This window comes from Ornithorhynchus anatinus, chromosome X1 (assembly GCF_004115215.2).
Source record: "Ornithorhynchus anatinus isolate Pmale09 chromosome X1, mOrnAna1.pri.v4, whole genome shotgun sequence".
NCBI lineage: Eukaryota > Metazoa > Chordata > Mammalia > Monotremata > Ornithorhynchidae > Ornithorhynchus > Ornithorhynchus anatinus.
The window spans coordinates 70,785,715-70,801,627 of record NC_041749.1 but is presented as its reverse complement, the minus strand read 5'-3'; the positions used below and the strand labels follow the sequence as shown (position 1 = coordinate 70,801,627).

General features: G+C 42.0%; 1 protein-coding gene across 5 annotated transcripts in view; it reads right to left on the bottom strand.

Moving 5' to 3' along the window:
* The window catches only part of DNAH12 (dynein axonemal heavy chain 12), a 132,610-nt gene that overhangs the window by 56,025 nt on the left and 60,672 nt on the right, over nucleotides 1-15,913 (bottom strand). For all 5 annotated transcript variants that reach the window (XM_029050561.2, XM_029050564.2, XM_029050563.2 and 2 more), the window contains 8 exons: nucleotides 15,349-15,487; nucleotides 13,251-13,417; nucleotides 12,663-12,918; nucleotides 9,122-9,421; nucleotides 6,724-6,902; nucleotides 6,108-6,300; nucleotides 3,916-4,077; nucleotides 1,341-1,535 (listed from right to left, as the gene is read on the bottom strand). In XM_029050561.2, coding sequence (XP_028906394.1) covers nucleotides 1,341-1,535; nucleotides 3,916-4,077; nucleotides 6,108-6,300; nucleotides 6,724-6,902; nucleotides 9,122-9,421; nucleotides 12,663-12,918; nucleotides 13,251-13,417; nucleotides 15,349-15,487 — 1,591 coding nt within the window. The remainder of the gene's footprint in view (nucleotides 1-1,340; nucleotides 1,536-3,915; nucleotides 4,078-6,107; nucleotides 6,301-6,723; nucleotides 6,903-9,121; nucleotides 9,422-12,662; nucleotides 12,919-13,250; nucleotides 13,418-15,348; nucleotides 15,488-15,913) is intronic.

Below are 15,913 nucleotides of genomic sequence, written 5' to 3'. Positions count from 1 at the left end.
AGTTCACAGGTCTTCCATCTTCAAAGCCCTTCTGAAATCCCACTTCCCCAGCTCAGGCCCTCCCAACTACCACCTCAGCCAGGGCTGGATTCAAGTAGGGCCTTGAGGGGCTGTAGTCTGGGGACTCAAACAATTCACAATTCAGTGCCCAGCCGAGCAACCTACCACCGCCAGATGAGCCCCGACTCCCAAAGAAAGGTTCCAGCAATTGTGGTCATCTCAAATATGCCTTCTTGCCCCCTCACTCCCCGGCCCTTGGTAACTCCATCTCCTTCCCATGGCAGCCACAGGGCCCAGCCTAATCCTAGCCCCTTCACCCTGATATGCCTCCTGGAGTGCCACCCTCCCCTTTGGCGTCTCACATTGAGGCGGCTCCCCTTCCCTTCTGGGCACTTTCAACCCTCTCTGAGAAGTCCAGTTCCGGGTTAGCCGGAGTCGCAACTACTGTGCCACCACATGCTCCCGGGTGAGATGGGACCAAAGGGGCCGGAAGAGCTGGTGCTGGAGCCCTTGCAGCTGGGTGGACTTACTAAAGTTGTTGCCTTCCTGTAGGAGCTGCTTCAATTACCCCCAAGTTACCCCCAAGCCCAGTCGCGTTGGGTCCCTGAACCATTTGGCCTGGCCAGTGGTCTTGAGTTGCTGTTTTAAAAGCCCATCTCCTCACCATCACTGCCTTCTCCTCCCCACTATCCCAGCTCATGTGAGTCCACCGCTTGACAGCGGGGATGCTAATGAGCACTGATTAATGTTGGGGAGATGGCCTAAATGACATCACAGTTCGGGGTTGGGGGGGCGGGGCCTCAAAATGGATCATCCCTGAAGCCTATAATGAGATTTATCTGACCTCACTCACAACCACTCATAGCACTTCTGTGCATATCGATTTAAGCTCTTGCTCCTCTTCTTCCTCATATTTATTTCTGTGTCTGTGTCCCCAACTACACTGAAATCTCCTTGTGGGCAGGGATATCTTCTGCTCCCCCAAAAGTTCAGTACAGTGCTCTGCATACACTAGGCACTTGGTAATTCTATTAAATGAATGAATGCCTTTATTGGAGGAGAAAATAGATAGTACATCTATAGCTTGGATGGAGAAAGGTGTGGATGTGTATAGTTTTCTTCTGTATTCAAAGATGAAGTGATTGATAATCACTCAGAAAATAGACCATTCCCCCACAAGGCTATATATTTCAACCAGCATAAAGAAAGCTAATTACTTTAAATGCTTTGATATGTTTTCAAAGACTTCTTGGGAAAAATCATCTAGGACTGCTACTAAGGTACACATAAGATGATAATAAAATTTCAAAAATGATTAGTTCCAAATAAAATTTACAAACCTGGAACCAGTCAATGGTACAGCAATTGATGAGGGATGGAAACTGCCTCAGGCGATTGCGAAAAGCATCTCCAATGGGGCTAAAGGCTACTACAACATGAAGATTTTCTCTGCAGCGTTTCACGAAGAAAGCAAACAAAGATAAGGGGCTGGGTTCATCCTGCTTAATGCCAGTCTGGATTGCTGGACGAACAGTCTAAGAAAATGGGGAAAAAAAGACCCTTAATCAACTTGGATTAAACATTTTTGACAAAGTGGGTAAACCTTTGAATGGGTTACTGATGGTGCATGTCGAATCACCTTCTCTGAAGATCTTTAAATATAAGTCATGTCTCTGGGATATTTGAGCTGTAGCCCTTCCTAGATGACTTCTAAAAGTCCTTCCCTCTCAGTCCTCTGTTTCTATTATTTCAAAGCACTTAAAAATCAAATTTTCCTCTTTATAATATTTGGAGCCCAGAATATGGCTCGAGAAATAATCTAATCCATCTAGTAAGTATGCTAAAATAAGTGAAACAAGAAATTTCGGAGGATATATACCTAGAGAGAAATCTATCTACATATACATCTGAGCTAGGCTATGAAGATGAAGCTATTGATGTTGGGGAGATACTATCCATTCTTGGGGGTGTGACTGAAAAGATAAATGCACATCCAATTCCATTCCGCGTTGCCTGCACATAGACAGAGTTCCTTTTTGCCCTTCCGCCTTTGCCAGCTGCAAGACTCCACTGCTGTGTGACTTTGAGCAAGTCATTTATCAATGGGAATTAAAACTGTGAGCCCCATGTGGGGCATGGACTGTGTCCAACCTGATTATCTTGTATCTACCCCAGTGCTTAGAACAGTGCCTGACACAAAGTAAGCACTTAACAAATACCATAATTATTATTATTACATAGTAAGCACTTAACAAATGTCCTCTCCTGTTTCTTTTCCTAACTCGCTGGCTGCCCATTCTCTTTCTCTTTTGCAGGCTCCTCTTCTGCCTCCCACCCCCTAACTGGGGGAGTACCTCAAAGCTCAGTTCTGGATCCCCTGCTATTCTCCATCTACACCCGCTCCCTCGGAGAACTCATTCACTCCCATGGCTTCAATTACCATCTCTGTGCGGGTGATACCTAAACCTACATCTCCAGCCTTGATCTCTCTCCTTCTAGATAGTCTCATATTTCCTCCTGCCTTCAGGACATCTCTATTTGGATATCCTGCCGATACCTCAAACTAAACATGTCATATTGCCACCCATATCATGCCTTCCTCTTGACTTTTCCATCACCTTAGACGGCACCACCATCCTTCCTGTCTCATAGGCCCATACCCTTGGTGCTACCCTCCAGTCATCTCATTCATTCAAACCATATATTCAATCAGTCACTAAATCATGTCGGTTTAACTTTCACAACATCACTAAAACCCACCCTTTCATCTCCATCCAAACTGCTACCATGTTAACCTAAGCATTTATCCTATCCCACCCTGATTAGTGCATCAGCCTCCTTGCTGAGCTCCCTGACTCCTGTTGCCCCCCACAACCCATGCCAGTCCATACTTCACTTTGCTGTCCAGATCATTTTTCTACAAAACCATTCATTTACTCCTCAAGAGCCTCCAAGTGGTTGCCCAACCACCTTCATAGCAGAAACTCCTTACCATAGACTTTAAAGCCCTTAATCAGCTTGCCCCTCATTACCTTACCTCACTGCTTTCCTACTACAACCCATCCCGCACACCTTGCTCCTCTATTGCCAACCTACTCACTGTACCTCCAACTCATTTCACTGCTGACCCCTCATCCACATCCTGTCTCTGGCCTGAACTGCCCTCCCTCTTCATATCTGACAGATGATCACTCTCTCCACCTTCAAAGCCTCACTAAAGCCTCATTTCTAGACTGTGAGACCGTTGTTGGGTAGGGATTGTGTCTATCTGTTGCAGAATTGTACTTTCCAAATGCTTAGTACAGTGCTCTGCCCACAGTAAACGCTCAATAAATACAATTGAATGAATGAATTGAAGCACATCTCCTGCAAGAAACCTTTCTCAACTAACCCATTTCCTCTTCTCCCACTCCCTTCTGCATCACTCTTGCACTTGGATCTGCAGCCTTATTCACCCCTTCCTCAGCCCCACAGCACTTAGGTACATATCAGTAATTTATTTATATTAATGTCTGCCTCCCCCGGCTAGACTGCAAATTCATTTCGGACAGGGACTGTGTTACCAACTCTGTTACACTGTACTCTCCCAAGCACTTAGTACAGTGCTCTGCACACAGTAAGCACTCGATAATACGACTGATTGATTTGGACACAGGCCCTGTACTGCCCAAAGCTCACGTTCCAGGTAGGAGAGAGTACGATTTAATCCCCATTTCAAAGGTGAGGTAAATGATATAGAGACATTAAGTGACTTGCCCAAGGTCACACAGCAGATATGTGGCATATCCAGGATTAGAACCCAGGTCCTCTGACTCCTAGTCTCTGTTTTTTCCACTAGGTCACCCTGTTTCCACAAAAATCAAAATTATGAAAATGTTTGTCTAAAGAGGAAGCATCCATTGAAAGATACTCTACCTCCATCACTTCTTGTCTTTCATCTGCAGCAAAAATATTTGGAACTTCGCCAGTATTGAGCACACTATCAATATCCTCTAGGAAAGCTTCTTCTTTAATCTGGGTGTCCGTAATTAGAAAAACAGTCTTCAAGCCCTTCATACCTGCACTTCTCAGAAGGTGCTGAAAGGACACATTAATTTGAGTGAACTGCACATATATGTAGCAAATACTTTCAGAATTATACAACCACTTTTTTTTTTAAACCAGTGAGAATGTTATAAATTTTGCTTCCTGCAACATTCTTTAATTAAGTGTAAGGAAGTAAAGAAGGGTTGAGCTTCAAAACACTTCAAAATACTATTTGCCACATAAATACTAAATCCACTATACAAGTTTTTGCACTTAAACATTCATTTAATAAATACTGTTGGTACTACGCTGACACTAATTCTGCCTAAAAAGCACTTTTCATTATCAAAACTGGGGATTTTTTTTAAAAATTAATTTAAGTCTTGTGGTTATCAATACTGGACTCAAGCAGAGATTGGGAACCTATGGCTCATGAGCTGCTGGTGACTTATCTTGATATGAAATAGGGCTCTTAAGCATAAGCGGCCACTGACAGACTCAACACCGAGAGGGTGACGCCACTAACTTTCCCTCCACAGCAAAAATCAATGCAGGAAGCCAGGCAGGAAGTAGATGGGCCACCCTACTCCTTTGAGACAGAAAGGAGCTGGGGGGAGAAGGGGCAAGATGGTAGCTAGATATGTCTTTCTGGATGGCAGGGTGAACTCAAGCTGCTCTTGTCATCCCCTCCACTCGAGCTCCACTGCATGCCACCCACCCACAGCAAACAGTGGCTCTGAAGTGGGCCAGCCAAGCCAGGAAGAGGAGACCATTCATCCGCGCTTGCAGGCAGGGACCAAAAGCAATCCTCTCCCTGAGTTGTATGTGCACTAAAGAGCGGTCATGGGTGGGCTAAGTGCCAGGCAAGGAAGTGCTGAGGCAAGAGATGAGTTCAGCTGCTTTGCCAGGCACCATGAACAGTTACTGAGACCCTGGTGAGGGCCAGGTCTAGGAGCAGCCAAGTTAAGTGGCTGTAGTGGCAGAGAAGAAAATGGTAGAACAAATAGAAGTTCAGTTTTCTGTCTCCCCCACCCCGCTTTCTTTCTATCCTTCTCTTCCCTCGTTCTCTGACAAACACCAGTCTTACCCAAACTCTCCACCCCTCCTCACCCAGTCTTTCCTCCGAAAACCGAGGGTTTTTGCTCAATCAGCCCCATCGACCCAAATGCAGACTGCTGACTACCTCCTTTCCTCCCGGCTCAGCAGATTTTTGGAACCGGAGGGAAAGAGGGAAATTGGAGGGTAGGGTCAGAGCTGGCTGAAAAGCTGCAGGAGCATCCTGGGTAGGTAGGGATTCCCCTCCCCACAGCTGACACGAGAGGATGTGGACCCTCCCTCACTGGGCCCTCAAGGCGGGGGACCAGATCTATGGCTGTGGGTGTCAACAGCCACCTACACCACCCACCCAGCGGAGGTCCCATAAGGCTACCTATTGCTGATTTGCTCTCCCACCCCTCCTTCCTTCCCCCTCACATTCTTCCTACTCTTCCTTACCCTTCTCTTTTTTCTCCACCCTTCCACTCCTCTTATCTTTCTCTCCCTTCCCTTTCCATTTCTTTCCCTATTCCCTCTCCTTTCCGAGTCCATAACACTTTCCATCTCCACCGGCAATAGCTCTTGCCAAGAACAGGTGTTTCTAGGAAGGTGTCATGTGGTACGATGATATCATCACATTGCACCATGCCCAACATTTCTCTTGGAGGGGCCATAAATTGAGCGGCACTTTGCACACCTACCGCTCAAGGCTTCATTTTGTTTGGCTCTCCTGGAAAAGGAGGTTGTCAACCCATGGACCAAAATAAATAACAAAGAAAAGAATACAGAATAATATTCTATATGTGTGTGTGTACTTATATATATATATATGTATCATACTGTGTAATGTATAATCCAGCATTACTGAAACTGAATCTGTTAAATTGGTTCACTAAAGTTTACTTCTATTTCATTTGTTCCTAATTCAATTTCTCTATGCTGATCCAATTGTTCAGGTAAAAATTAAATAAATTAGAAACTGGGAAGAAGAGTAAAACTGAAATCCAAAGAGAACTGTTTCTTACAATTATAATACAAATTTTTACCTTCAAATCCTCTCTCCACTCATTCATACCATAGCTCTTGGAAATTTCTGGCTGGAAAATCTGCATTTTTGCCATAGATGTAGCTAAACGGGTCAAAGATTGGCGGCCACTTCCTCCAAGTCCAACTAATAAAGCATTACCCTTTGACTGCTTCAGAATGCGACATATTCGGGACAAATGTTCCAACACATACCTGCCAGGAAAAGAATCTTTAGGGCAACTAAAGAAATAAATTTGAATGCTCTGATTTTCTGAAACAATGGCATCACCATTCATTACTACCTCCATAAGGAAAAACCCATTGCAGACAGTAGCAAAACATACCTTTAAAATAGTTATGATTGGATAATCTAGAGTAAAACAAATTAATGAAAAGATCATTTTCAATTCACAGTATTTATTCAGTTTGAGAATTACCAAACCAGATTACAATAGCAAAAAAAGTCTCAGCAACTTTTCTATTTCCTGTAATCTTGCCAACATTATTATAAAACACCACCACTGTTTAATCTTAATCACTATCTATTAAATCAAATTTTTATGAGACTACCACAGATACAATTTCAAATGATTAAAAAATATTTGGTTCAAGTTAATTAATATCAAATGTAAGCACCTAAAAATGACAAGATTCATTCTTGTTTTGTGAGTTTGGTTATATTCATCCAAGCAGTGCTCCACAACATGACTGAACTCCTGAATACTTGGAATTTCAATATAAACTCTTTCATCTCCTTCAAAATCTGGCTCCATGTAGTCACCAAAGAGCAAACTTCTTAAATCCTCTTCCGTCACCTACGATTCACAATTTAGCAAATAACAAAATTGAGAATCTCTCAAAATGAATTACAAACAAATTATAGGAAAAGACCTGCTTGAGAAAACAAACACTTTAAAAATATAAAAAGTTCTATTCACCGGTTCTTCATGATATGCATAATTTTCTGAATAACATAGTATAAATGATATGTGAGGCAATAATAATATAAATTAATAACCATAATCTTACCATAACATTTTCAGAAAGCCAAAAGGCAAAAATCAAGAACCAAACATGGAAATTTTCTAAAATCTAGTAGGGAGGGTATAGCTTTTTAGATCTTCATCTGATTCAACACCATTTCTACCTCCACAAATCATTTTTTAAAAACAAATTAGGGCTAAGCTCAAGAAAAATCCCCAAGTTTTCATTTTTTTAAATTTTATCTTAACATTTTTATTATCAAAATGGATTTAAGGCCATCTATAAGTCCAGCTTAATTTTGCCATGATTGACAAGCAGATTTAGTTCATTTGTGCAATTATTAATTATCAAAATCTCCATGGTCCTCAATACTATCAACAAGGGCTTTGGAATTAAATCTCTGGAATATCTAATCACATTTAAATGCATCATAAATACATTTTTCTGAGGGATTTCCCTTTTCCCTTTCTGTAAAGAGTCTGGAGTTTCCCTAGGTTACCTAACCTCAGTGTGAATGTCATCATTCTTCTCACTCCAAAACAGAGCCCTCACTTCAAAACCAAGCTTCTGATTGACCTTGGAATCTGAGTGTCCTACATTGAGCAAGAATGTCAACGTATACTAGCAGGTAAGTAGATTCCAAGTGCTTATTTAGTCTTCTGTGGCATTTGCAAACACTGGAAAGGAGTCAAATTTCCAAAGAAACATGCCAATGTTGTTGAATGAGAAGCGTAAAAGTGAAGAGGATGGATTGATTGAGTAACCATCCCATTGGGAAACAACCCATGAGCCTTGGTGCTGGGACATCAGGGCCAAGAAACTGCACAGAAAAAAATGATGATGATGATCATGATTGAAACTGTGAGCCCCACGTGGGACAGGGACTGTGTCCAACCTGATTTGCTTGTATCCACCACAGCTCACACATGGCACAGTGCTTCACACATGGTAAGTGCTTAACAAATACCATAATCATTATTATTATTATTATTATAGTGGTTTGCAAAGTGCTACTCACACTCTTCCTTGCCAGTCATGTTTCTGCTAGAATGCCAGGGGGGCATGAGCAAATAGGTGGGCAGGGATGTAGCCTGATGCAAAATGCTAGCAAAGTTTCCAGCTTACAGCTGAAGTGACCATGGCATCCTGTTCTACAGCACCATGACTGGGCAGGTGGCTACCTTGGCAGCCATTATAATTTTCACTACCTGGGATAGCTAGCCATTTTTCAGGATTCCTGCTGGGCTTGTCCACTTTATGGAACAGCCAAAGTGGCTCTTCGGTTAGAAACATTCACCGTTGATGGCATCACAGCAGCAGGAACTAGGACTAGAGTACTAGAGAAGCAGTATGGCCTAGTGGATACAGCACAGGTCTTGGAGTCAGAAGGACCTGGGTTCTAATCCTGGCTCTGCCTCTTGTCTTCTGTGTGACCTTGGGCATATTACTTAACTTCTCTAGGCCTCAGTTCCCTCATCTGCAAAATGGGGATTAAGACTGTGAGCCCCATGTGGGTCATGGACTGTGTCCATTCTGATTAGCTTGTATCTATCCCAGTGTTTAGTACACTGCCTGGCCCAAAGTAAGCACTTGACAAATGCCATTAAAAAAAAAGTCTCATGATTCCCAAAGCAATCACAAAAATAAAACCTAAAAATTTTGTAATTTAAACCTGATAACTACTCAAATAAAATGAGTTTCTTTTTGAAATTTAAACCCAACATTTACCTAAATTTATACAAATGATAAAACCTGATCATTCCCCCAATTGTATGTGTATCCAAAAAACAATCCACAACCTCTAAGTACATAAACAGAGGACAAAGATTTGTTTGCTGTAAACATGATTACCCATTTCTCTTCCCCTGCAAAATCTAGGCTTTGATGATGAAATACCTCAAGTACTTTCCTATGAAGGAAATATTAACATCACATTGCTATGAACAGGCAAAAAGATAAATTAATAGTGCTTATGTGAAGCATTTGCTATATGAATATAGGTAAATTAAATACTTGATTATTTGCCAAAAAAGGAAAAATTTCTACTTACCGGTGCTTTTTCTCTTCTCAAATGTGAAAAAACACTATCAAATGATTCTTTGAAATGTTCTTTCAAAACACTTTTGATTGTTCCGAACAACCAAGCTCTATCAGTATCATCTACCAGGCGATCATAAAATACTCGAAATACTTCATGAACAAACAGACGGATCATGACCTGCTTATACTTAACAGCTTCTTTTTCAATAAGTAAGCAGCCTAGGATAACTCGTGAAAAATCACGTAAGTTGAATAAGTAGTGAGACTTGGCTGGTGTAGGCAATAGATTTTCCATAGCCTTTTTATATATCTTTATATGAAAAGAAAACAAAAACATAAAACATCCATTATCAATTTCATGATTTGATGATTAACAAATAAATCATATATAAAATTTGTAAATGCTGTATGCCCTTATAGTTTAAATTTTTTAAAGGTTGCTCCTATTTTAGTATCATGCACTTATGACAGCTTAATAAATACTATTTGATGGTGATGGTTGATATGATAGAAAATATCAGAAAATCTGATCCACTTTTCAAATATTCAAGACTGAATATCAAAAAGACATTATCTGAAGAACATTTGCAACTACGTAAAATAGAGATTTCTGTTGAAAATTCAGCTTGAGGGTAGTGAACTCCACACTGCAAACCTTGGGATTCTGAAAATTCCCACAGAATTAGCGAGAAGGCTCACAATCACAGAAGTAGTGATTTTGGAGCTAGCCTTTACTTTACCCATGGCAACCACCAACTTCCCTCCCCTGCCACCAAGGGTCCCCGCTTCCGGCATGTTCTGTGAACGCCAGCACAGGGATAAAAAAAGCTCCCGCACGCTCTTGAACTCTTCCATTCCTCCCCGGAGAAAAGCCCCGTAGGAACTGCCGCCTTTCCTCCCACCACACTAATGGTCCTTGCTCCTAGCATGCTCCATGACCACTGGGATGGGGATGAAAGCCGCCCCCACATGTTCTCGGATCCCTCCATCGCTGCCGAGACTTTGAGCTTATTTTGTGTATTTGTGTTTTGTTTTGAGGTTGCATCGCTACTGATGGGTCTGTCTCTGAATCCCTTCTCCCCACTTAAACTCATAGACTGTGAAGCTCCCAGAGGGACAGGGATCGGGTCTAGTTCCCACCTGGGTAGTCTCTTCCAGATTTGACACAGTGCTCTGCACACGGTAAGCATTCAATAAATATGACTACTACTACTTTTAACTGAGCCACCCATTCCAACATATATTTACCATCTGGGTGATATTACGCAAATCCACAATAGCTAACAGATATGATAAATGTGCACACCATACTCAACTCCAAGCATTGCTAAAACAGGGGTTCTTTTAGGCTTTCTTTCATACCACTCAATTAACATAACTAAAACCCTTTATCATCAACAACAGCCAAATGGCAAACTGATTAATACCTATCGCCCTATCTCCCTCCTACCCTTCCTTTCCAAACTCCTAGAACGAGTCGTCTACACTCGCTGCCTAGAATTCCTTAACTCCAACTCTCTCCTGCACCCCCTCCAATCTGGCTTCCGTCCCCTCCACTCTACCGAGACTGCTCTCTCAAAGGTCACCCATGACCTCCTTCTTGCCAAATCCAATGGCTCCTACTCTATCCTAATCCTCCTCGACCTCTCAGCTGCCTTTGATACTGTAGACCATCCCCTTCTCCTCCACACCTTATCTCACCTTGGCTTCATGGACTCCGTCCTTTCCTGGTTCTCCTCTTATCTTTCTGGCTGTTCATTCTCAGTCTCCTTTGCGGGCTCCTCCTCCCCCTCCCATCCTCTAACTGTAGGGGTTCCTCAAGGGTCAGTTCTTGGCCCTCTTCTGTTCTCCATCTACACTCGCTCCCTTAGTGAACTCATTCGCCCCCACGGCTTCAACTATCATCTCTATGCAGATGACACACAAATCTACATCGCTGCCCCTGTTCTCTTCCCCTCCCTTTAGGCTCATATCGCCTCCTGTCTCCAGGACGTCTCCACCTGGATGTCTGCCCGTCACCTAAAACTCAACATGGCCAAAACTGAGCTCCTTATCTTCCCTCCCAAGCCCTGTCCTCTTCCTGGCTTCCCTGTTACTGTGGATGGTATGACCATCCTTCCCTTCTCTCAAGTTCTTGACTCAGCTCTCTCATTCACCCCACACATCCAATCCGTCATCAATGCCTGCCGGTCTCACCTTTACAATATCACCAAGATCCGCCCTTTCCTCTCCATCCAAATGGCTATCTTACTGGTACAGGCTCTCATAATATCCCAGCTGGATTATTGTGTCAGCCTTCTCTCTGATCTCCCTTCCTCCTGTCTCTCCCCGCTCCAGTCTATTCTTCATTCCGCTGCCCAGATCATCTTCCTGTAGAAACTCTCTGGGCATGTCACTCCCCTCCTTAAAATCCTCCAGTGGTTGCCTATCAACCTCCACACGAAACAGAAACTCACTCTGGGCTTCAAGGCTCTCCATCACCTTGCCCCCTCCTACCTCTCCTCCCTTCTCTCTTTCTACTGCCCACCCAGCATGCTCCACTCATCTGCTGCTCACCTCCTCACCGTCCCCCGTTCACGCCTATCCCGCCGTCGACCCCTGGCCCACGTCCTCCCGCTATCCTGGAATTCCCTCCCTCCTCACCTCTGCCAAACTAACTCTCTTCCCCTCTTCAAAGCCCTACTGAGAGCTCACCTCCTCCAAGAGGCCTTTCCAGACTGTTTCCCCTTTTCCCTCTGCTCCCTTTCTGCCCCCCTTCACCTCCCCTCAGCTAAGCCTCCTTTCCCCCCTTTCCCTCTGCTCCTCCCCCTCTCCCCTCCCCTCAGCACTGTGCTCATTTGTATATATTTTTATTACCCTATTTATTTTGTTAATGAGGTGTACATCCCCTTGATTCTATTTATTGCGATTAAGTTGTCTTGGTTTTGTCCGTCTTCTCCCCCGATGAGACTGTAAGCCCGTCAATGGGCAGGGATTGTCTCTGTTGCCCAATTGTACATTCCAAGTGCTTAGTACAGTGCTCTGCACATAGTAAGTGCTCAATAAATACTATTGAATGAATGAATGAATATTTTTAAATTGTAAGTGCAATTTATTTTGAGGTACTTTCTCATCTAATTCTTGAGCCTCAGAATGGTACATTTCATCTTTTCCCTGTTATCAGGACCAATTTTTTAAATCACTTTGGGGTATAGGTTTGCCCAATAAGCATAACGTAAGAATTGCTTGGTTGATTTTAACACAGATATTATCCTCATTTCTTTCAATCTACATGAGGGTCTGTTTTTCTTCAATTTTTACACATCTGGCCTGGTTAACTTGTATCTACACCAGCACTGAGAACAGTGCTTGATAGTGAGCATTTAATAAATGATAATGTTGGTATTTGTTAAGCGCTTACTATGTGCAGAGCACTGTTCTAAGCGCTGGGGTAGATATAGGGTAATCAGGTTATCCCATGTAAGGCTCACAGTCTTAATCCCCATTTTGCAGATGAGGTATAATCATGCTATCCACAGTCTTTCAATATTACATAGGAATTAGTTGCTCACCTCCATAGTCCCACTGACAATTTGGTTTCCGACTGTAAAGTATTCAGCAGTGAATTCACGAGTCCTAAAGTAGAAAGCTATAATGGTTGAAAATATGCGGACCATAGTTTCATCACCAAAGGCATTTATGGTGCACACGTTGAAATGACGGATAAAACGAGGAGAGATTGGATTCCTCCCACCACCTGGAGGGCCCATTGCAGCAATCAGTTGTATATCAACCAATGAAATTTTGGATGTGTCCTTTAGGTCATACCTTCAAATTTAAAAATTTAAGAATCACTTAATTACAAATCTAAGAAGACAGTACGATTGACAACTTTAGATAGGTAGAGTGCTTTTCTCTGGAATTCACAGTGCTAAAAATGAATAAAAAGGAAATGAACTGCCTTTAAATAAAACCATGTTTCATGAATCAATTGATCCATAAAGAAATTTTAAAATAATGCTATTTGCAATGATTTTTACTTATTAGGGCTGTATATAATAAACAGCAGTATCTTGAATGGTAATTTAAATAAAATCAACATCATGAGTTATCACTGAAATATTACCCCTCTTAAACTTCAGCATTTGTTTAATAGTTACCAATTTCCATAGTCAATAAACTGCCGTAATAATTCAATAGGAGGCTGAGCTCCATATTTCTCCAGTGCTGGCATGTTCATGTCATCTATAAAGATTATGCACTTCTTGCCCATAGGAGGACCAAATATTCCTTTGCGTCTTTTGTCCAACTTGGCCATAATAATATGCTAAAATACAGAATGGATAAATGAAAAACACATCGTATTTACTGGTCATGTTAATAATGAGAGGAATGCATATAATATCCCTGCCCCTTCTTAGTCATGTCCGATTTGCTCGTATTTATCCCAGCGCTTAGTGCAGTGCCTGGCACATAATAAGTGCTAAACAAATACCACTATTATTATTATGTCACCTCAAAATTTATCTCTGTATTTGTTGTTAATGTATTCAGTTGTGTTTATCATTTGAATCTATTCTTTCATTCTTTTATCTGTTGCATAGTCTGTGATTTATGTCTTCATGTCTCCTCCATTGAATTTGCTGCCCTGGAAAATACACAAATATACCTCCCCTCCCAAAACACACACACACACACACTCTACCCCCTTCCCCCCATCCCCGTGCTAGACCGTAAGCTTCTTTTGGGTAGGAAATGTGACTATAAACTCTGTGACATTGCACTCTCCCAAGTAATATAGTGCTCTCCACACAGTAAGGGCTCAATAAATACCACTGATTGATTCATTCATTCAGTCATATTTATTGAGCACTTACTGTGTGCAGAGCACTGTACTAAGCTCTTGGCAAGTATTCAAACTCACATGCAAGCATCCAACCATACCTTGCCCCCGCCAAACATATACTTACATCCATATGTGCGCATGTACACATACATGCACACATCCCACACTTACATATTCACTCATCACTTATATATGTATCCACAATCATATACCCACAAGCCCTTCAACAATTATGCTGACCTACTCCATCTCTTCCAAACATGAAAATCTACCAGGATCCCAAGAAAGAAACAAACCAAGGGTTATTTTTTTGAGGAGGAGTGATGGTGGCCTGGACAAATTGACTATATGATTTTTGATGAAAACCAGGATACTGGGATACCATCCCATCTACGTACTCTGCCCTTATCTCTTGGCAAGTGTTAGGTTTAAGAGGAAGAAAAGGGGGAAGAGGGCAAAGTGTGGAGTTAGGTCCTCCAGAATTTAGGGACATACATGCTACTAGTCCCAGATTACTGTAGGTGGAGAAATGAATATCTATCTTGGCTTGGCTGGCTACAGCAGACATGGCAGCAAAGGAAGCAGAAGAGGGCAAATACCTTCTTCCCTCTCCCCATCCTCTTCCTCAATCGAGTAATCGATAGCGCTTATTAAGGACCTATTCTGTGCACAACACTGTATTAAGCACTTGGAAGAATTCAAGTTAGTAGATGTGATCCCTGCCCTCAAGGAGCTTACAATCTAGTAGAGGATACAGACACTAAAATAAATTATAGTTTGAAAGAAATAAAAGAATATAGAGATAGATACATAAGTGCCTTGGAGGGCCGTGAGCCTCTAATTGCTTAAGGTGGTATGAAGGTTCGGTGCCGAAATAGCAGGTGGCAAATATAAGGTGGGGACATTAGAAAGCAATCAAGAAAGTCCTCCTGGAGAAAATGAGACTTCAAAAAGGCCTTTGAAGATGGGGAAATCCATGGTCTAGCAGGGGTGAAGGGTCCTTCTCTTTCCCTTCCATTTTCATTTCCCCCCTCTATTTTCCCCCTTTCACCATAGTCCCTCATAACCCCACCCCTTCAACGCTTCACTCCAATTCACCTTATTGCTCAAAATGAAAATCTGACCTCCTTGGTATGCACTGAGTGGGCTCTAGCATGAACACAGAAGTCCAGATCTTTTAAATTAGCAAGAGTAACTGGAAGTTGATACAAGACAGGCTGACCGGTTTTAGCTGTGACTGTTTAATTCCACAGTATTTGGTTACTTTTTCAAAACTGCCTAAGGACAGCCTTTCCCAACTAAACCAGGAAGCATGATCAACCAACCTAAACACTGAAGAATAGTGGAGGCCCTCAGAAAGAACATAGGATAAACAAGTTTGACAACCACTATCTTACTCGGTTTAAACAAACCTGGATCTGATTGGCACTGGTCCGTGCTGAGAAATTAACGAAAAATGGAAAATACAGGTTCTTTTCTAAGTGATTCATCAGTTTGTCCTTCACATAAACAGATTTTCCTGTACCAGTTGGTCCCACAAAAAGCAGTGGCCTTTTTAAAAACAATACAAGAAAAATTATTCAGAAAAGAAAATATAAGAAACAAAACCCCACAATTTACTCTAAGGCTGGAGACCAATGCTTTGCAAACTGCTCAAGTGCAGTAAATGTATCCCATATTTTTTTAATTAAATCAACAACTTACTTTAGAAGTGATGGATCATATTAGTAATTAAAATATTGAGAATAGGACTGAGTAGAACTAATGCAAATGATATTCTTAATCGTAGTAGGCAACTAACTTTAAGAAAGGAAAGTAGATTTTCAAAAAACGTTGAGGGAAACTGGTACCAGACCAATCACATTTACTGAGCACTTGCTGTGTGCAGAGCACTGTATTAAGCCCTTGGGAGAGCACAGTATAACAGACACATTCCCTGCCTATGATAAGCTAATGGTCTAGAGGAGCTTACAGATA